The 23,272-nt window shown below is 32.9% G+C and overlaps 2 protein-coding genes across 2 annotated transcripts; both read right to left on the reverse strand.

The window, feature by feature from the left end:
* Positions 1–265: 265 nt before the first annotated feature.
* On the reverse strand, positions 266–15,760 carry LOC134718447 (uncharacterized). Its single transcript, XM_063580966.1, has 9 exons — positions 15,702–15,760; positions 13,829–13,935; positions 12,204–13,412; positions 11,196–11,235; positions 8,985–9,265; positions 7,246–7,273; positions 2,367–2,693; positions 1,536–1,823; positions 266–743 (listed from the first exon to the last, which is right to left on the reverse strand). Exons 3-9 carry the CDS (start codon positions 13,215–13,217, stop codon positions 409–411), a joined length of 2,313 nt encoding a protein of 770 aa, XP_063437036.1. The 5' UTR covers positions 13,218–13,412; positions 13,829–13,935; positions 15,702–15,760; the 3' UTR covers positions 266–408.
* A 1,868-nt stretch (positions 15,761–17,628) lies between these two features.
* On the reverse strand, positions 17,629–22,907 carry LOC134719281 (uncharacterized). Its single transcript, XM_063582286.1, has 4 exons — positions 22,889–22,907; positions 22,075–22,323; positions 18,531–18,776; positions 17,629–17,942 (listed from the first exon to the last, which is right to left on the reverse strand). The coding sequence occupies exons 1-4, from the start codon at positions 22,905–22,907 to the stop codon at positions 17,629–17,631; spliced, it is 828 nt and encodes a 275-aa protein (XP_063438356.1).
* Positions 22,908–23,272: the final 365 nt, after the last annotated feature.

The following is a 23,272-nucleotide window of genomic DNA, read 5'->3' on the forward strand; positions in this document are numbered from 1 at the left end:
TTTTTGGTATTAATGTTACTTAATGTTCAAGAACATTTGTATAATTGATACTTGTTAAGCCATGTAGTCTTAATTGGACATTGTCATTGACAATCATGTCACATCATCTTATTCTTATCTTAACAAGATCATCATCTGTGTTAAAATAAGGATAGAAATATGGTTTACTATTACGTCAAGAAGATGTGGTATGAGTGCCTATGAGACAACTATCCATCCAAGTCACAATATAATCTTTACTGTATCGCTAAATACATGTAATTCACTTAGTTATTTGATGCAAATCATTAAAATTTCGAAAAGATATATTTTTTACAGATTTTGAAAATAGAAAAAAGGGTGTAGTTGTACCACAAATAGATATATTGACATTTAACCTACTCTCTTATCTATGATGAGTTTATTCGTTCATTTAAAGCAACTCTTAATGCTTGATATATCTCTGCTAGCAACTGTTGTGTTTTCTATTTCATCTGCCAGTTCTGTATATTCAGAGTCTTCTCGTAGAGCTTTGAGAAATTCGATAAACGCATGTTCACTTCCATGTAAAAGTATGTCCATTAATTTCCTGTTCTTTTGTATCTGTGCTGGATAAGCATTTATCATTTGACTATCAGCTATAGTCAACACATCACGTGATATCAGATGATCAACTATTGTCTCATGCTGTATGCTGTCAATGATCTTTGAATAGTTCTTTTGTAGACGAACTTTATACACCGGAACTCTCCATTCTGACAACCCTACAAATGTTTTACAATTTCCAATTATTGCCACGTCTACTTTTATTTCATGAATAAACTAGCAATATTAACATACGAGCAATCCAGTGTTATACTGCATTTAGTAAACTAATGCATTCTGTCAGATTGTAAGTACCGCTTTCAATGGAAATGTATTCCGAACAATCAAATTGAGAATAGTAACAGGGAATGCGTGTTAGAGACAAATGAATAGATAACAGCAATATAAATCTATTTGAATTCAATATTGTGCATGTGGTATAGTGGAGTCATGATTGCCTTCCGATTACAATTTATTTGAAAGGATATGATTCACTGTAAAATGACTCAGGCATCTGAATAAGAGCCAAGTCATGTATCCAACCTTTGGTTGTGGCGATCTAAAAGGATGATTTGGTATGCTTGATATTAAAGAATAGTAAACATGGTAAACATCTAATCTGGTAACCTGACCAATTTGATTAATTATTCATCAGATAAACATTTGGTTTCTTCTTAATACAATCACGTAACAGTGTAACGACAACGCAGACCAAGTAATTGTAATAGCTCACATGAACAATAGTTCATGATGCAAACTTAGGTATTCTGCGTTGAATGAAGGTCAGATTTCAACTGATCGTTATTGAATAGTCCTTACAAAACAATATAAGTTCAACGTGCATATTTGTTATAATGTTTTTACATTACTGCCAAATTAGACAAATTAATATAATTCAGTGCATTTACCAAACCAGACTATATTTCAAATTTTTGTTTTGTTTTTTCATCAACAAAACAATCCGGTCTCACCTTTATGTTCTATGTTTCCAGTTTGTACTATAGCTGCACTTGAGCCTTCTTCATGTCCATCATTTTTCAGTTCATTTGCTAGATCTGTGTATCCACTTGTTCGGAGAGCATCAATAAACACAGTATACATAGGTTCTCCCCTTTTAATAACTTCACGAATCAAGGCTTTATTCTGATCATCTTGTCCAGCATAGTGCTCAATGCGACGTCTGTCATCTGATGATATCACCAAATGTGACATCATATAATCTAAAATCTGACTGATTTGAATGTCCTGTATGATTCTCTCTGAAATTAAATTAATTCAATTACAATATAACTACTATTTTCATTGTGATTATAGTTAGGTATATGTTGTTAATATCATATATCACCTTGACACATTACGTACCACTAAATATTTTTTTCGTCATGCTCAACAAGGAAGCAGTCAATAGTTTTAGCAGGAACAGATTATCTCTTGCTGGTCAAATGTAAACATGTATATTTGTGTTCGTGTAATATTTCAAAATAAAAAATGTACATGTATTTGTTGTGCTATGATTTTTGTTTTACTTTTGTTATGAATTTTCTTTTGTATATGAAGTTGGATATTTTTCTCCCGACTCGGTTTTTTATAGACTACACGTTGTAATAAGGTATGAGTGTATAAGCCAAACATAGTTGAAACTAATCTTAGCATTGATACCACAGACAGTTAGCGGATGCATGAATCACAAAAAAAAAATGTTATTATATTACACATCAATTCATTTGTCAAAATACTGAAGAGTAAGTACAATACATGTACAATGATATCTAAAAATGAGATATTATATCTTATTGCACCACCTCTAACATGTTCATCTATTTCTATTTCCATTTGTTCCCCTATTTCTTCATCGTAAGTTAAGTATGACAAAACACTAGACAATTCAAGGCGATGAAGAGCCTTCCCTAAAGCTTCAAATGTAGCTTCTGGAATCTTAATCCATTGTTTGAGAACCTCTTCTGTTTGACCATGAAGATTGTTCACATGATTGCTTTCAATCTTTTGCATCTCAACAACAGAAAGTCCCAGTTCTATTCCAAGCTGGAAAGTTTGACTACCGATATGGTCAGGCAGTTGCTGTACATTTAAACCTGATGGTCTAAGAAATAACTTGTCTCTTGGTTGGTCTGAAATACAAATGACAAGTTTTATAAAAAAATATAGGCCTTCATGTTATTCCGTCAAAGTGTCGTAATATGGGGACATCGTCCCCAATAACAGTACACAAATAAATAATTAAAAAAAAATCATTGTTCTAATGAATTCAAAATCGTTCAAACATTTTGATGTCGTGTTTTGAACTCCCGTATCTTTTTTCCGGTCTCGTTTGTATGAAACTTTGAGTAAAATATATATGTATCAGTCTAGTATAACATAGGAAAGAACGCGATACCAATTTTATTTTTAGTAATTCCTTGTTATGAAAAAAAACGTTATCTGATGATAGTGTTTCTTTGTTTACATTGCAGATGACTTCATAACTTAAATAACGTTACAACTAAAATCGCTAACAACAGAACCACAATCGGAAACGTTACGGTATTTCCGTTTTCCTTTTTTAAACAAATATTTAAGTTACAAAAATAATTCATACAGACTTCGTCCTCATTTACAGGAAATGCCTGCCTCATATTATTTTTGTTAAACTGACATGTCATATTACGTCCCATATATTGTAATCGGACAGTTATGTCATCATAATATTTGTGTTTAACTGTAATGTCATCATAATATTTGTGTTTAACTGTAATGTCATCATATTATGTCTCATATATTTTTATCGGACAGTTATGGCATAATATTTTTGTTGAACTGTAATGTCATCATATTATGTCACATATATTTTATTGGACAATTATGTCATCATAATATTTGTGTTTAACTGTAATGTCATCATATTATGTCTCATATATTTTTAACGGACAGTTGTGTCATTATTATATTTTTGTTGAACTTTCAGGGCATCATGTTATGACTGAAAGATTTTCACCCGACATTTGTGACATCATAATATTTGTCTTCTTCTAGACTTTATGTAATAACATTATTTTTGTCTCAACGTTATGTAATCATTACTCTAAGATGACTTTCATAATATGATAATATTGTTGGACCTGCATGCAATCTTGGTTTAGTAAAACCTCTAGTTCATGTGATATTTTTCTTCATCCTATGCTTTATATGTGCGAGACCTTCGTTATAGTTGTGTATGATATTATTGTTATGACATTGGAAAAAATCTCTTTAAAAAGAACTCATCTACCTCTTACACGGTGGGTATGGTTGTCCTGCGGGAGAACGTACTGTGCTGGTGATTTGGTCCTGACGGGTGCTGGTGGGTCCTGATTCTGTGCTGGTGGGTTTGTTTACATTGTATCAGAACGGCAATAAAACGACTGTTTTGTTGCTTAATTTTTCTCTGATGTGTCATAAGTACCATGCAAAGTATATTACAACAATATTATATTGCAAAAGTCGTGCAAGTTCGTTAAACGGAATTGTCCTGACGTTGTGCTGGTGATAAGAAAAAAGGTCCTGGTTCTGTGCTCCTATGTCCTGGTTCTGTGCTTTTATATTTTAGTTAAAAGTGGCATATATTCAAGATCATTGATGCTGTACTGTTATTGACTCATTAGCTGTTGTCTGCTTTCTTGAAATTGACATTGTTGTGAATCTGTTTACTGTTATTATGAGAGAGAAAATACCCCTATTTTTAAATATTTTTTTTAAACTAACTGTAATCTTATTTATTGGCCTGTTAATGGAACCCTTCTTGCCCCCTTTTAAGATAAGAAAATATGTTTACGATTTTCGGGATTACGATCATTTTGCAAGATCACCAAAATACGTTGTAATTTATACAATACTTATATAAAGTAGATGATGTGGTATGTTTGTTGTCAATGGACAAATTTCCATAAGAAACCAAAGGAAGTATGTGTTAACCACCATACGTCATCGTACGACCTTCAACAGTAACCCATAAAATAAAAATGGAGAGCAAAAATATAGATCAAAAGGACTTTCTGAGCGTTTGAATCATGTCTTTAGCAGCTTAAAACACATTTGTTTGTGAACAATTGAGTGCTGACTATAAGAATGACAATAGTATTGCGGGTTTGTTTGTTTGGTGTTGGGTTTTTTTTTTGGGGGGGGGGGGATAAGTTAGAGCGAGGTTACAGTGAAAGCTTGGAACAGTTTCCCGTAAGATTTAAAAGTTGTATTGTAAAAGAAAAATGTATCTTATAGCTATTAAGAATCCTTTGCTGTAAGATTTTTCCAACACATTTTTTTGTTGTCTAAACGGTTATCAGGTATTTTTTTTCCCGAAAGTTCGATAGAACACTAAAAAAAATCACTATTTCATGAAAGGACAGGCTAGAATATGTCAGAGAATGAAGACGAGACAACCTAGAGAACACTAATAAAATTAAGATTTCTTAGCTTTTTTCATTTCAAAATAAATATTTTTGATAAAGAATTACGGGGGAGGAAGTGAACAATGTGTCCTTCTTTTCTATATATAAATATTTTTCATGAATAAAATTAAATGTGCCTTGATTATAATTGAAAATTAGTAAATGGAAAAAATACCCAACTAAAATACACTTTTATTTTAATATTGGTAATATCACTAAGTACAAGTTGTGTGTGTCAAACACAACATCTCTGTAGTAATGACTCCTTACTAAGATGTTTCACTTCATTCATTTTTTTTCTGCATTTTTTTATATTGTGAAATCATAGAATTATTATATTAAAATGTAGCCTTAATTTATATTTAAAAAAAAACTGAATCTAAAGCCAGATATATCAAACATTTTTGTTTCCATCTATCCGTTTTCAGGACTTTAACAACCAACAATAACACGCCTTGAAAGTAAAATGCGTACTCGGCTGTCTGTAATCGACCATTTTTAGACACCCCAGGCTCCTAAAATAAGCCGGGATGAGGGTTCAAAGATGCAAATTAAGAACTTATATCAATATTTTATCTTTTCGTGTACGGTTTATGACCCCTCCTGTGGCCTGTCAACTCCGAAATGTGCAAACTGCAATAGTATCAAAACAGCACAGACAATGAATAATAGAGATATAATTTTGTACATATATCAAGGGGAAACTTCTTGCAAAGCATTATTATTTATAGTTCATTATTGTATTTAGTAGAAAAAGTGAATTAAGTGAAAATAAAATCACTATTTTTGTAGAAAATTCACATACCTTTGTACAGAGATTTTTGTTATGTTTAGCATGGGATCAACACAATGGGTCATTACCGACGGTAAAAAAAATCAAAATGTCTATCTACCTTGCACATTTCAGAAAATTCAGATCAGATAACGGAACTGGTTCCAGTAACATTTATAAGCAATTTAAGATTGTGACCCTCACAGTTTCCATTCACCACAAATATTCTCGTTACAACGAATCATTTTAAATACAAAAAAATACGTGTTGCATGCAGCCTTTTGTTTATCTATTAATATATGTATACGGATAAAGTTATGAAAGGCATCAGGGTCATCAGGGTGAGGAGTCCATGTCATCTGAAATAAATGCTAAGCATAGATCTACAAAGCGACATATAATCATGACATTAAAAAAGTCTCTTCTTTTCGACTTTTTTCGAACAAATTGACACATAAAATGAATTATATAGTATTGTGGAATTTTTAACTTATTTTAGAAACCATATATCAATTGTTATCTGATATTGGACGAAACATGTTGCCCTTTTATGTTATTATGTAATACAAGTTCAGATCATTTGAAAACACATATTAAACAGCCAAATGGATGCACAAGAGCTAAAATAGGAGTCATAGATCCTGTTGGCAACAATTATCTGGCTAATTTTATTGATTTTGTAACATTTGTTTCAAATATGACCAACTTCTTATCCAAAATCACCAGCACCGTATCAGGACCCACCAGCACAATGACAGGACCCACCAGCACAGTATCAGGACATGAATAAATTGAGAAAATGCTAAATTTTAATAAATTGCAATGTTTTTTCACAAAATGGTTTTATCGTGTGGATTGCGGTATAGAAAGCGGACTCTGTGAGCATTTTTGTTTTATTTTTTCAGTTCGAGATTTTCTGAAATAAGCATTTTGTGTTACGCTTACTGAAACAGTTTAGAGGGTCAATTTTTTAATGGTTCATATATGAACCCCTAAGAAACGAAATGGAAAAATCTCAACTGTTTTCTTCCATTTTTTATGAGTGAAAACGTCAAAAATCATCATTTTCGTCTTTGTTTACATTTTTTCATTGATCACCAGCACCCGTCAGGACCAAATCACCAGCACAGTACGTTCTCTCGCAGGACAACCATACCCACCGTGTCTTATAAAGGTGACACAGACAAGATTGCAGCAATACACGGACCACTTATTATATGATGAAAGCAATTTGACAAGTGCTTAGACGAACACACGACTGTTATATTTATATGACAAGCAAATGACTGATCCATATGTGCTCTGTCATATTGTTGAAACCAGAAGAGTTAGACAAAACTGATCTCAAAACCGGGAAACACTAAAATAATAAACCAGCAGATTATTGACATAAGATATACAATTAAAGTCAACAGTAGTATACCGCTGTTCATTAGTCAAAATTATTTCTAGAATATCCGTTTGACTTAAACGTTATTTATCACTTACCTAACTCTTTTTGAAATTCTCTTGATATCTAAAATGACAATTTTAAAATAACTGTTAATACCACCTGTTTACCATGTTTACAACACTTTGAAAATATTAAGCGTATAACAGAAATATTAGAATGCAATTAGCTTACAATGTTATTACTGCTTTTGTCCAAAACGATCTAAAATACATTTAAGTTGGTGGTTTGTATCGGATCCTGTAATCATACACTCAGACGTAAGAAGAAGTCGTAAAAACTTGTGTTTTCGATAGGACTTATCAAATCATCTTAACTTATGGATGTAATCAATGTCTCAAAGATAACCGAGAGATGTGTTATTCCCATATCATCAATGTTTATCTCATCTGTTAAAAAAAAAGATTTTTTCGGTTGATGTATTTGTATATCTATTATATAATAATATGGTACTACATAGAGAGCAACCCGGCTGTGTAGTTGTCGATATGTGTCACGCAAATCTATATAATATGATTATGAATTATTCAGTGTAAAGTATCACATAAAAAGCCTCCATGCTATATTTTTGTCGATTAGTGTGCCTTGATTATATACAGTATAATCATTGAATATTCAGTGTAAAGTATCACATAAAAAGCCTCCATGCTATATTTTTGTCGATTAGTGTGCCTTGATTATATACAGTATAATCATTGAATATTCAGTGTAAAGTATCACATAAAAAGCCTCCATGCTATATTTTTGTCGATTAGTGTGCCTTGATTATATACAATATAATCATTGAATATTCAGTGTAAAGTATCACATAAAAAGCCTCCATGCTATATTTTTGTCGATTAGTGTGCCTTGATTATATACAATATAATCATTGAATATTCAGTGTAAAGTATCACATAGAAAACTTCCATGCTATATTTTTGTCGATTAGTGTGCCTTGATTATATACAGTATAATCATTGAATATTCAGTGTAAAGTATCACAGAGAAATACGCCAGGCTATATATTTGTCAATTCGATATGTGGAATCACATAGACAGCTACCGTGTTATATATTAATCGATTCATGTTACTTTAGTCTATATGATATTTTTGTGGGTCACCAATTTATTAGAATCATACTCAATGTCAAATTAAGACAACGTCAATCTAACAGTATGTTTTATAATATCTTAACACAATAAAGTGTAGTATCAAATAAATCACGTGAAAATACTAGCCCTTCATTATAGAAAGAATAAAGAGACAAACTGTCTATAGACTATTGATCAATAAAGAATACACTTCATTCTTTGTTACCAGAGCCAAATATCTTAATGGACAGGAAAACTGCACTGATAAATAAACGTAAAAAATGGCTTTATGCGACGGCATCAAGGCAAACACTAATTTCATGAAAATGTAAAATAACAAAAATACCGGTCTTCAGGGAAATACAAAATCAGAAAGTATTTCATACAATTGTAAAATGTTTAAACATCGCAAATTAATTAAAAACAAGGGTCATATTCCTAACTTGGTACTTGAGTGGCTTCATACAATTCATATATAATGTCATCACAATAGACTTGATTTAAAATGTCAAAATAACAACAGTTATACTTGCACTTTGAGAATTTTACACCAGAACCGATGAGTATAAGCACAGAGTTGCAGTAGTATAAAGTAGAGTTTGAATATACGGATTCACAATTTCAATTCATTTTCCAACGTTTTCTGGAAAATTGTGAGAATAATGAATCACAGCATGGTGGACAGTAAATATCAAATGTATACCTGGCATAGTTTATGAATGTCAATGTTTGCCTCTTCCAAACAATTCTGTAGCTGCTTAAATGAAGCATATTTAGAACTCTTCTTCCAATCATATAGCGCGTTAAGTTTAATATTAAACCCTTCTCGCTTGTTTGATTCGTTAATAATTTCCCATTGCAGGGCTGGTTCTTTTTCCTTTATCAACATATATATTGTCCTTGTGTCTTCGTGTGTTAGTTTAGATGCTAATCTTCCTAGGTGTTTGTCCTCGGGCTGGCGGTCTAACCATACCTTGTCTAAGCCTGTAAAATATTTTAACTCAAGTTAACAGTATAACTGTTACAAAACATTATGTTTTTTATGTTCTCTATTGATCGACAGAACCCCAGCATAACTTAAAGAGTGTATACTACCTTCTAATTACATAAAAACTATATTCCGTTATTAAAAAATAATAGCCATCATTGTTTATCTGACATTTTCACATCAGATTAAACTAATGCATTACAAATATAAATAATTTAATGGAATTGCATGAGTTAAAATCTTGTATTGTTGATTGTCTATACTATTAAACGAGAAGACCTCATTGTTTGTGTCGCTTCTCTCTTTTCCACAATACATTAATCATCATGCCTCTGTGTCCGATAGGTACTATGCATAGTAGCATTTGTCATCCACTCTTATGACTATTCAGTTGGGGTTATTTTGGGAGAAAAACGAAAAAAAAGGTGTCCGAATATGGTTTTCGTTACCAAACCCACTTTCATGTCATTCGTGACTTCCGGATGTAATATTGAGAACCAATCGCATGATAGATAACAACAATGAAAAATAAATGAGCCAATCAGAGCGTTGTCCATGTCGTGGTTTTAATATCGTAAGAACCACTACTATTATACCTCGGTTTTAACCTACACATACTTTTCATAATTACTCGGACGGGGAAAGAACAATTATTTTCGTGTTTTTTTGCAGTTGTACTATCTGATTAATATATCACTATACTATATAGAGACTCTGTCTCTATATGATGTAGCAGTGAGTTTCCGTCATCAAACCGTCATTTTGTAAGTCAGACATGACTTCCGGTTTAAACATTGACAACCAATCGTATGATAGATAACACAGATGGTAAATAAATAAATCAATCAGATCTTTGTTCATATCGTGGTTTTACATTGTAAGAACCATTACCATTATACCTCGGTTTTACCTTGCACATTATTTTTATAAGTACTAGGACAGGGTAAGGACAATCATTTTCGTATTTATCTGCATGTATACTATGATAAATGTACTACTAATATATATAGAGACTGTCCTTGTTATATTGCAGTGATCGCAATGGAGACGAAACTTTAGATAGATAGTTAATATGTATTTTCAAAGTATACAGAAACGCAAAAATAGTAAACAGAAAGGCGAAATTAATGAAAGTTAATAGAACAAAAATAAAGGACTTTGGAAACAAGGGAGAGGGGTTAAACTGTTTCCAAGTACCTATGCATTTTGATATAATTTCTGAAATTCTTCAAATATGAAATATTTTGCTGAAATTCTCCAGACACAAAATCCCAACAGCTCTTGATGCCTGCGATATCGCGGATGTGTTCTAGTTGTTTATAAACTAAGATTCCGTTATCAAATATAGTTTCAAGATCATACGTTTTTCCCTGCTCCTTGCATATTTATCGAGCCGATCAGAATAATAAAAAAAGCTCATTTAGGGTATAAAACCAATTGAAAGCTGACTTATACTTTTAGCCTGGACGACTTAATTCCTGATCGTTTTGGCTGATCGGCATTGCTATTAACTATTTCACTCTAGCTGTACCACAATAGTTCGGCAAACAATTCCAAAACGAGTAGAGATAATAATTTCCAACCCAATTCTCAGTTTTGTAGTCTTGTAGATCATATTAACTGATCGTAATTGGTACGGAGAGTCTCCTATTATATACTCTCTGTATTGGTGAATACGACCTTGAAGAGATTGCAATTGAAGGATTTTATTTCAAAAAGGGAGTGAACTTAACATAAAATCAGTTAACCATTAGTTTCTTATTTAATATTAATGTTCTTCAAATATTGGTAAGATTGATTTTTAACTATCAACAATCGTATTACGTCAATGCACATCGTGTCTAGTTTCATTGATGCTTATCAGATTATAAATCTCTTATATTGACAGGAGTTGAGGAATTGTAAAATATAACTTATAATTCTTACCAGAACAATCCCGAGGGCATCTGTCGTCCTTTGTAGGTAACTGTAAGATAGGAGTCATAAAACGATTAATTACAGAGACAATGTCTTCACAGTTATCTGAAGGAGGTACAAATCTTGTTTTAGTATGGGGGAATTTGGTTTATTGAAAACAAAATGGGCGGAAGATATGTAGGGATCCTTGTAAAAAACAACGAAAAAACTCCGACAAATCTAACACAAATAATCGATTTTCTCTGGTGCTCACGAAGGGTTAGCAGATTCTGCTCCAGATGTAACATCTGCCCTGTCATTATTATAAACAAGAGTGTATAGTCTGGAATATCTCGCCTGCAAAAATACCACTGATTTAATATTAATAGCCCTACATATTGAGTTCTACTTCAAGTATCAAATTAACCAAGAAAATAGTGTCAATTTCAACTAAATCATGCCTGAAATAAATGTACACGTGCCAATCATTCCACAAACTAAATCTGGTTCACTTACTTTTCATAGTAGACAATAAACAGACCACACCATGCAAACAGTTTATGAAACTGTTTTCGAATACATAAATTATTACACCACTATTATGTTTCCGTATAATCACTAGCTTGATGCGAAAATTACCAAAAGACATTCAAATTTATAAGTCGAAAAAAACCTGACAACGACAAAGCTAAAGGAAAAAGACAAACAGACAAACAATAGTACACTAACCACAACAACGACAAACAAAGACCAAATGCATAGGTGAGTACAATGCACAAAAATTTAATTGATTTAGTGTTTGCATGATCCTAGTAAAGCTTATAATATACGTACAAAACGCTTTATTTATTTATTCTATAGGGTTGTAAAAGCGTATATTTAAAAAGCACTTTAACACTTTAACAACCAAACCAATTTACAAAAAGAAGCATTCAATTCCTAATTAAATTTACTGTTTAGGCTTAAGTATATTTGTTCATAACTATGTCCAAATAATCTAACAGCAAAACTTTCATAAATTCTAAAGAAAGCATATACCTTGTCTGCAAACCAGATAGACACAATATTAGTTTTGTGTTTTATATTGTGATCCGGGCATTTCCATTCTTTCTTTGATGACAATGTGTGGTCAAAAAAGCAAAGATCTGTTCCACAAGGAATACCAATCTGAATGGTAAACGGTAAATCTCTATTACAAGTAGAATCCTCTGAAACTGAGAAATAGAAATTGGAAATGTTTGTGATGGCATGTGTAAGGCATTCCTGTGCTGTAGATGCAATGGACGGTACAATGGAGATGTTCTTTTCTGTATGAGAAAGCGTTACTATGAATCGGTTTCCCTGAATGTCAAATCTCATATCATGGTCCCCGTCTATTTTTACATCAGCACTGTCTGTAAAGATCATCAGCCGACTGGATTTGGCACTAACGCGTAACTTCCATATTGATATGAAGGTGGCAATGAATCTGTACAAAACAGCAGGTGGTACTACCTCCTCCTTAAATCTATAAGCCAGATGAATGCTTCTGTCATGGTCTATCTGTTGGCTGTCTTCTCGTTTGGTACTAATCATACATGGCACCAAGAACAAGTCTGATCCATCTTCATCGTCCTTCGGTCTACACATTATGTCCAAATGAACTAGCATGTCTACTATGTAATCTTTATGTGTTGAGATCTCACGGAAACAGTCTTGCTTCCATATTTCATATAAGTCCTGTTTCAGCAATTGTCCGCTTTCTTTTAGAGCTTTTAAGATTTCTTTGAGATTATCTGGCCAAAACTGGTCATCCGTGACAATGGAACGCAATACATCTACCAAAAACACAGGATCTATTATAACGTTACCTCTCAGGCCAGCTTCATCAAAGTAGATTAGTTTTCCCAGAGAATGGTTGACCTTCAGAAATGTTTTAAGCTGAGTAGGGGTCAAAGCCATTTTTTCGTTTTGTTTGTTCATATCATTCAGTTCATCCATTGTTAGTATTTTCTTGTTTTTCTCTACTTTTCTTGCTAGTTGAAGTTCCAGGGGAACAAATTTGGTTGGCATCAGTTCTCCACAGCGAGGATGGTCTAATGCAACGTCTACTAACAATTTCTTTAATGTGATTATTTCTTCGTCATCCTTGTTTCTTGCATTAACAAAGATAAGTGGTTTATATTGAAGATGTTTTTTTCCTCCATGGTTTTGAAAGAGATCTTCGATTGAGTTTTCTAATGAAGTTCTCTGTTCTTCAATATCACCCTAAAATAAACATAAATCATTATGTTATATAAACAGCCCAGTTTTCAAAGAGTCTATGGTCTTATATATCACCCAATTATATACCTTAATCATTGGCAAGGAACAAAGACTAGCCACACTTACTAATACCGTTGTCTAAAGGGGACTATATATCTTGTATAGATCAGCTTTTTATAACGACTAGCTAGTTGTGTATACTGATTATGCATAATCGTATGTTATTTCAATAATTACAGGTTTATTCTATCATTGTTTTGAAGGAATTGGTTCATGAACACGCCACCCACGACACAACTATCTTAATCTACTATAAACAGGATTTCAAGTTAATAAAAACACAGAGAGAGTTTACCTTTTTAAACAACAGATGACATTGAGATTAAAAAGATTACAGTTAAAATCATTATAGTACGTACTTTGACTAGATCTTTGTGGGTTGCCACACATACAATTTTCGGGTACGCATTGTTTACAAAAGTCTTGCAATACGTGAGGACGGAATTGACCCAATGGATTAGATATACTACAAAAAAGACATACATTTATATATATATATATTGAAAGTACAAATCTATATTGAAATGTATCAAATTAATATGCAAAATAATGTAATAACTTCTGAAATATATTCATTCCATTTAAAGATAACCGGTGTCATACATCAGTGTATAGCTTCGACGTACGCCAGGCGTGGTAAAATATCATGTACGCTTTAAATACGCTTGTAATTATGGAGGCATTCACCCTGTCAATCATAACTGTATCATGCATAACGATATTTTAAGCGTGAATTGGGTGTGCAAGAAGCGTACCTAAGCATACCGGGAGTTCAAGTAACGTATGTTTGGCGTTTGTGTAACGTTGATGGAATGCACGATATGAAGGAAAAAAATCTATTAAACGTACTTATGACGCTTTCTGGTCGTATCTGGGACAATAATCCGTGCTTCCGGCGTGTGTAGGAGGTTTGATTATGGGGTGTTTGAACAAACACTCAAACACCCGCATACGTTTTAGTCGAACGATCTTAGAGCGTATAAAAGGTGCTCTAAACGTATCTGAAAATTATCTGTGGCGTTTCCACAAGCTTGTGGTATATGTATAACGCGCGTGTAGCGTACACGTATACGCTTGACAAACGCTTGAGCTTGAAATTTTATTATGCCGCATAGACATTTCACAGAGGCATCATGGACATAGCGTTCGCCAAGCTATTCTTATGCATTTTGACGTACTTAAAACTTATGCAACACGCGTTTAACGATTGCTTAACATTCTTCTGGCTCGCACCTATCGTTTACGGATTTTGTCAATTTTCTCTGTACATCTGGTGAACGCCAGTCTATACGCAAATGTGTGACACCGGCATAGGTTATAATCAGCTTTGTTCAAATTGAAAAAAAAATAGTCAGTATGGCTGTTTTTAAAATATGGGCTTCACTTCTATATAGCCTTCTAAGTTGGTATAGTAGCCTATACAAATATATTCAGAGAGTTCTAGGACACTTTATCAGTTTTCTACAGTGGGAGCTGATCCATTTTATTTCATGTCATGTGCGTTGTACAGGTAGGTCACTTCGTTGTATTCTTTGATCAAACTTACAGTAAACATGTCCGAGGTGAATTGTCATCAACTTGTTATTTGTGTTTTGTATATACTCAATGCTCACACGTAGCTAAAGTAAGTTCTTGATGAATTCTTTGTGAACAATAAATTTGTTTAGCACAGAAAAAATAATATAAGGGTCTTTCAAGACAAAATCATATTTCCTTTGTTGAATGGTCACCAGCATTACAAGGCCTTAACACATTATGACAAATGATTTGAATAATCATTTCAAGGCAATACTTTATTTTCGACAGATCAGTAAGGTCATGTGATCCATTTTTGTTCACACTCAGCTGAAGAAATGGTGTCAACATTTTAGATCATATTCCTCTACTATTATGAGTAAAAAATAGTGGGTTTAGTTGTAGTTAAAGTTAGTTTGTTTTACTCGCTTTAATGTTCACATATGTTCCTAACTATGTATGACATAATGATGGGTATAGGACCGTCATATTGACCAAACAGACTTTAAATGTCGCAATACTACGGTTCTGGAAGATAGATATGAATACTTCATTTCTCTATTTGTTATCCATGTATACATGGAACATATATTCTTTGTATGTTAATGGGCAATTTACTATTTGTACGTGAAGGGACAATATTTTGTTTGTAGAAAATGGACAATATTTTGTTTGTAGAAAATGGACAATATCTTCCAATTATAAATTCCTATGTACCTGCTGTGTTTCTTAGTCCCTGACATCCGGGAAGTTCTGTATAATCTGGTATGTCTTCATTTTTTTGTGTACATTTAATTATGACAAATGATTTAAATAATCATTTCAAGGCAATACTTTATTTTCAACAGCTCAGTAAGTTCATGCAATCCTGTTTTGATCACACTCAGCTGACGGAATAGAGTCGACATATAGGAGACTATTCCTTTGTGGTAGTTGAAAAACCAGAGCAGGGAGTTTTTGTTTTTCAATTCACTATTGACTACTTCAATCGACCAAAATACTGAACTCTGAAGTAAATTTAATAAATCAGTTATCACATTCCTTTACAGGTACTATCAGAAGAAAATAGTAAGTTATTTTGTAGTTCAAGTTAGTTTGTTTTACTCGCTTTTACAAATGTTTTATGTTAACATATGTAACTAACTATGTATGACATAATGATGGGTATAGGACCGTCATATTGACCAAACAGACTGCATTTATTAATGTCGCAATACTATTGTTCTAGAAGATAGATATGCATATATCATAGATATACACTTCACTATTTGTTATCCATGTATAGACTTCAGTATGTATATTAATGAAATTTATCCGGCTGAACTTACTTTAAATAAAGCTAATACTAATAATGACCACTGCCCTTTCCTCGATCTTGATATCTATATCACTAACGGAAAGCTGAATACTAAAATTTATGATAAAAGGGATGATTTTTCATTTCCTATCGTTAATTATCCGTTTTTAGATGGTGACGTTCCCTTGTCACCATCTTACGGTGTTTATATATCTCAACTTGTACGATTCGCTCGTGTTTGTAACAATGTTTTAGATTTTAACGAGAGAAATTTATGTATTACTGAAAAATTATTACACCAGGGTTTTCGATATCACAAACTAGTCAAAACTTTTACTAAATTTTATCATCGGTATAAAGACATCATTCGTAAATATAGCTCAACATGCAGACTTCTAATACGTTCAGGTATTTCACATCCAATTTTTTATGGAAATATTCTTTATAAAGCACAAAGGTGTCAGTATTCACCGCAGAAACTTACAAAACCTTTAAATAGACTGATTAAGAAGGGATATAATTACGATACTGTTGTCAAGTCATTAAAGATTGCATATTTTGGCGTTAATATTGAGTCACTGATAAGGTCTTTGCGTCGGAACTGAAGACATTTATTCTAAAAACAGTTGTTGGCATGACACGGGTTATGTTCTTCTCATATATGTTATGATGGTATGATATTAAACCCCTAACGGGAAGGATTGTGCCTGATGTTCATATGATGAAATCATAATCTTTCAGTCAGTTTAATTGAAGTCTGGAGCTGGCATGTCAGTTAACTGCTAGTAGTCTGTTGTTATATATGTATTATTGTCATTTTGTTTATTTTCTTTGGTTACATCTTCTGACATCAGACTCGGACTTCTCTTGAACTGAATTTTAATGTGCGTATTGTTATGCGTTTATTTTTCTACATTGGTTAGAGGTATAGGGGGAGGGTTGAGATCTCACAAACATGTTTAACCCCGCCGCATTTTTGCGCCTGTCCCAAGTCAGGAGCCTCTGGCCTTTGTTAGTCTTGTATTATTTTTTATTAGTTTCTTGTGTACAATTTGGAAATTAGTATGGCGTTCATTATCACTGAACTAGTATATATTTGTTTAGGGGCCAGCTGAAGGACGCCTCCGGGTGCGGGAATTTCTCGCTGCATTGAAGACCTGTTGGTGACCTTCTGCTGTTGTTTTTTGTTTGGTCGGGTTGTTGTCTCTTTGACACATTCCCCATTTCCATTCTCAATTTTATACATGGAACATATATTCTTTGTATGTTAAAGGGCAATTTACTATTTGTACGTGAAGGGACAAAATTTGGTTTGTTGAAAATGAACAATCTTCTTATTATAAATTCCTATGTACCTGCTGTGTTTCTTTGCCCTTGACATCCGGGGAGTTCTGTATACTCTGGTATGTCTTCTTGTATTCCTCTGCTGCCATTGAAGATCAACAGAAATGTACCTCGGCTTGTAATGAAAAGTTGGTGAGTCAGGTGGTAGATTTTTTGACCACCAAAGTCTATAGGTACTATTACCATTTCGTACTGCCCTAGAGTACATTTAGAACGGACAAGCTGGATTATTTCCTCTTCTGACATATCTATGCCAGTCAAGTTTTCTTCTATCCTAGTTTCTTCCATCTTTGCACATTTATCGTTTGGAGTTTTACCTTTAAAGAAACGTTTTAATATTTAAAGGAAGTAATAATTTCAAAATCACGTAAAAACCATTTAAATTTCAACAAAGATGTCATGTGTGTATTTTCAGATACGTGTTTGTGTAACGTGATCTCACGCCTCACACTGGCTGTCGTTTTACGTTTTTTAACACGATTGTGTCATTGGGAGTACATATATACTCAAAACGTTTATGTGTTCTAGGCAATACATATATACTATAAAGTTGTGTGTATGTTATACATGATATAGTATCATATGACACATGTATGCCATTTGAATAGTAATGCTGTACTTCCATGTCTCTTGTCATGATCATCTGATCTTATTTATAAAAAAACAAAGTTCAATCAAACAGAAATGGAAACAATGGTTTTCAGTTATGTTTATTTAACCATACAAATTGGCAGGGCAGATATTAAAAAGAGGCAATCTAAAAAGAATGACTTCAAGAAATTATTGTAAATAAAAAGAAAGATTTCAATACATTTAACTGAAAACCATTGTTTCCATAGATTCGAAGCTTACAGAATAAAAACGATTAATTCATTTGCCCATTCAGAATGATAATATGACTGTACCTTTAAATGCTTTCTGTATTCGATTTGGGAGATCGAGAAAAGCTTTGAACTTTGACTTCTTTTTGACAGCCTGTTGAATATTGTCCTGAGATTGAAGAGCACCTGGTTTTGACAAGTTCCCGCTATGCTTTACTGCATCCTCGCTTTGTTTAACTGTTTCTGGATCTTCTGTATCATTAACTGATTTAACAGCTGTCATTTCTTTACTTCTAAGCAAACTTTGAACTGTTGCGTTCAATATGGTTCCTATTAATGAATAATAATTCTTATATGAATTGCATATCTATAAATACTTGTACGGGATTGGCCAATTACATATTTTCCCCTTGGTGTACAAATAAAAAAAAACATGTTTCCGAAGCTACTTTCATAAACATCACTGTGATCTATTCATGCGCATTACACATACATGCAGGCATCCCGGGATTTGCAGCAAATTGAGATTGAAAAACAAAAAACATAAATATTGACTTGTTTCTATTTTAAAGCATATAAAACATAACAGAAATAGTCTTGATAATGCCTTAAAACTATGTAAATGTACATAAATTTTAAATTCATATACAATTCCAGGAAATTTCACGAATGATTTGTGGAAGTTACGTAATGGAAAAATACGACGTCATACGAAGGACAACTTTCAAACGAAAGATTATTTCGTTGCTCGTACGCTTCAAATTCGAAAAAAAAACTAACCGGGGCTCTAACTCACAAACTTCACATAAAAGTCATTCGGACTTTTATTCAGTTTGTCAGCTAATCGCCCCGGTTTACAGATTGATAACCTCTATACAAAATGTGTTCAATCCTATAATGAAGAATCTTTAGATAAAAAACAATGTTTCTTTTCGAAATTGATTGTCAAACTTTGCGAGGTTTGCAACCTGTGGAGCATTCTGTACCAGGTTGAATCCATATTTTTTAAATTTGAAAATGCACTACCAAAAAATGGCAACAGTAGTATACCGCTGTTCAAAACTCATAAATTCATGGACAAAAACAAAATCGGGGTAACAAACTAAAACTGAGAGAAACGCATTAAATATAAGAGCAGTACAACAAACAATAAAAGTTACACACACAGAAAGCATTAGACACGATCCACTGAGAATAACAAATATAACAGCAAAATTAAATACATTAATTTGGGAAAGATAAATACCGTGACACGTCTTTTAGTAATGTGAATTCACACTCAAAAACAAGAGAAAAAAAACGACACAACGTTTAAATGTAATACACACATAAACGAACTATAGTGACCTTCTGCTGTTGTGTTTTTTTTATTTTGGTCGGGTTGTTGTCTCTTTGACACATTCCCCATTTCCATTCTCAATTTTATATTATATAACAAAGCCATATTCCTGACTTGGCACAGTACATTTTTAAAGGAAAAATGGTGAGTTGAACCTGGTTTTGGGGCATGCCAAACCTTCCTCTTTTATGACCATGTGAAATATAACACAACAATGACAACACAACATTACAGGACTACAATATAAATGAATAGGATAACGCAATTGACAAAGAAACACACGAATAATAGCTAACAAAAGGCAACAAGTATAAAATTTTAATACGCCAGAACTGCATTTTGTCCACACAAGACTTACCAGTGACGCCCAGATACAAAAGTTTGAAAGCCGAAACAAGTATCAAGGACCAAAAGGTAAAAAAAACGGCCAGTGTTTTCTGTTAGGTACCAGATCATCCCTTTTATTTAGAATAGTTTATAATTTGCAAACTTTGTGAATATTTTAAAATGATTATATAAGTCTGGAATATGACAGTTGTCATGACTTGTGATTAGGGACTTTTCGATAAGTTCAGTATTGTTGTGATTTTACTTTTTAATTTTTGAGTAGTTTTAATCTTACGATGCAAATAGGAAATGGGTAACAAGGGTTTGAATTTGTGGTATGTGCCTGAACCTTGGCGACCTTTTTAAAGAACGTTGTGTTGTAAGGTGGTGTTAATCTGTTGGTGTTTTACTTTTAGGGGTGTTGAGTGATTGAAGCTGTTGTGATCTGGTATGTTGTTCAATTCTATATTCACTACTGCAAACCTTGTTTATGTATTAAAGAAAGCAATGCACAACTTGGACTGCAAGATTTTTTAACTATTTCTACAAGCGTTACATACCAAATAAAATTTCTTATCATTCAATATCAACCCTTTAAAAAGGTCTGTTACCTCTAATGTTATTTGCATACCATTTGTATGCAAGAGTAGCTTTTTGAAAATGAATGACTGTGTGTCTATCTTCGAATACAAAAATTAACTGTATCAATTTTCTTGCACCAGATGCGCATTTCGACAAAACATGTCTCTTCAGTGATGCTCATGGCCAAAATGTTTGAAATCCAAAGCTTATATAAAAGATGAAGAGCTATAATCCAAAAGGTCCAAAACGTATAACCAAATCCGTGAAAGGAATTAGAGCTTTGAATGAGGGAGATACATTCCTTAATTTATAATAATTTCGAATATTTTGTTACAGCAAATTTCAATAACACAAAAATCCGTATTTTCATGCCAGTACCAAAGTACTAGCTACTGGGCTGGTGATACCCTCGGGGACGAGTAGTCCACCAGCAGAGGCATCGATCCAGTGGAAGTAATAAAATTAAAGGTACCAATTTTCTTGCACCAGATGCGCATTTGGACCAGATTCGAAGCTGTGTTTTATGTTAAATATCTTCATCAATTGTAAAATTAGTCGTTATTTCAAATGCTCTGCATCTAACGGTCCCATATGGTGACATAGAAAGCAAACTTAAATAACAAGTCTAAGAAGTATAATAATTTCATCTAGAATACGGTGTATATAGCTCCAAATTGATACAATATGCCCGTGCTTGCATTTCCTATCATGATTTTCTGAACAGAAGTTTGGTGCTCAAAAGGAATCTATTAAATTATGAGTTCCAAATGATGAAGTTGAAATCATCACTTTCTAAATTTTACGGACGCCATCACGAGTTAGTTGAACGTAATGGAATAACCGTTTCACAATTGATATCGGATATGTCACTTACGTCGAAACTACAATCCCCTTCCATTTTATGAATGTGACCCACCGAATTAGACTTTTTACCGGATTTGTTATAACAAAATCAACGCGGCGGGTGCCACATGTGAAGCAGGATTTGCTAACCACTAGTTATTTTGTGGGGTTCGTGTTGCTTATTCTTTAGTTTTCTATATTGTGTCATATGTTCTATTGTTTATCTGGTTTTTTTTGTTTTTTTTTAGCTAGGCGTTGTCAGTTTATTTTCAATTTATTTGTCTGACTGTACTTCTGGTATCTTTCGTCCCTCTTTCATTGAAAAGAAGATGCTAAGCATTGGGTTCCTGTAATCATCGTCGTATCATTTAATTGAGCAACATAAGTATAGCAATAAACCTTTAATTCTGTTTCCAACAGGTGAATCTTTACTGAAATAATAATTCAATTATCTTTAATGAGCCTTCAACTCCATACATTACTAAGTTTTATTTCAATCAGTCAATTGCTATTGCTTATTTGTTTATTAATAATTACCATGCTTTAGAAATATCCAACAACGTTCTTTTATGTCCATTCCAGCCCTTCCAAGGTAAATCCAGATACCATCCGTAGATTCCCGTTCCTCTAGAGCCTCGTCACCAACCAAAAATTTCGCTAAACTCGTTTTACCGACACCAAATGGGCCAGTCAAAAAAATTCTGTTCCAGTAGCACCTGTACGCTCCGCTCATTAACAGACCTTTAAATTCCTTATCAGAAAATACCTGTATTTCTTCTTTCAGGCCTGTAATATAAAAGCGATTCTTATATAAATTACAATATTAAGACTTAAATTTGGAAGTATTATTCTGCAATCAAAAGAAAAGAGTCAGTAAGAACAAGAAGCTGCAAGCGTTCCTGACGAACACAAATCCAGTTAGGCAGCTTGGACACATGTTACAACTGGTTGTTTTCGCATTTTCGTCCACGATGTTTGACCGAAAAGATATATGTGTATATGTTAGTTCAATATAAAAATGAATAATTCTACTTGGAAACAATGAGTGGCTAAAAAGAACTTCTCGGTACATGTATCAGGTTAAATTGATATAGTGTTGCTGTTCACAAGAACGCTATTAAACCAAGAGGTTCAAATGGTGAATTTGAAATCATCCCTTCGTAATTTTTTTTTTTATAATGAATTTTCTTTATTGTAACAAATAGACTAGCACAACATGTATGAACAAAGGTGTACAGAATGGCATTTTAACACAAAAGAAGTATTATATAATAAAACAACAATTGAATATATATGGTGGTGCAATAGTAGCTTGAAAATATATAAATATCTTATAACATTGAAGTCTTACTTGTTCTTGCGATATGCATAAGTGGTGTTTCAATCAAATTTTAACATTTATTATTTATTCTATGATAGGACCCAGGGACTCCAGTATTTGTTATATTCCTCTACAGAGAGGTTTTCAAATGAAATGTATTTTTCTAAATTCAAGTGTTCCTTTAAATAGTTTTTTAAAGCATTTAAATTTGGCAAAACTTCTTGTAGTTTTGTCCGGTAGATGTAGTATTTTGAAAAAAGAATAATCTTATTTTTAACAAAATTCAATTTAACATTTTCTAAGATACCAAATAAAATAATCATAATATTCAAAGGCAGTTCAATATTTGTCATTTCAAAAATCCAAATGTTTAGTGCATGCCAGAGACTGGCGACCATCGGACAGCTCCAAAAT

Source organism: Mytilus trossulus, chromosome 5 (assembly GCF_036588685.1).
Source record: "Mytilus trossulus isolate FHL-02 chromosome 5, PNRI_Mtr1.1.1.hap1, whole genome shotgun sequence".
NCBI classification, from domain to species: Eukaryota; Metazoa; Mollusca; class Bivalvia; order Mytilida; family Mytilidae; genus Mytilus; species Mytilus trossulus.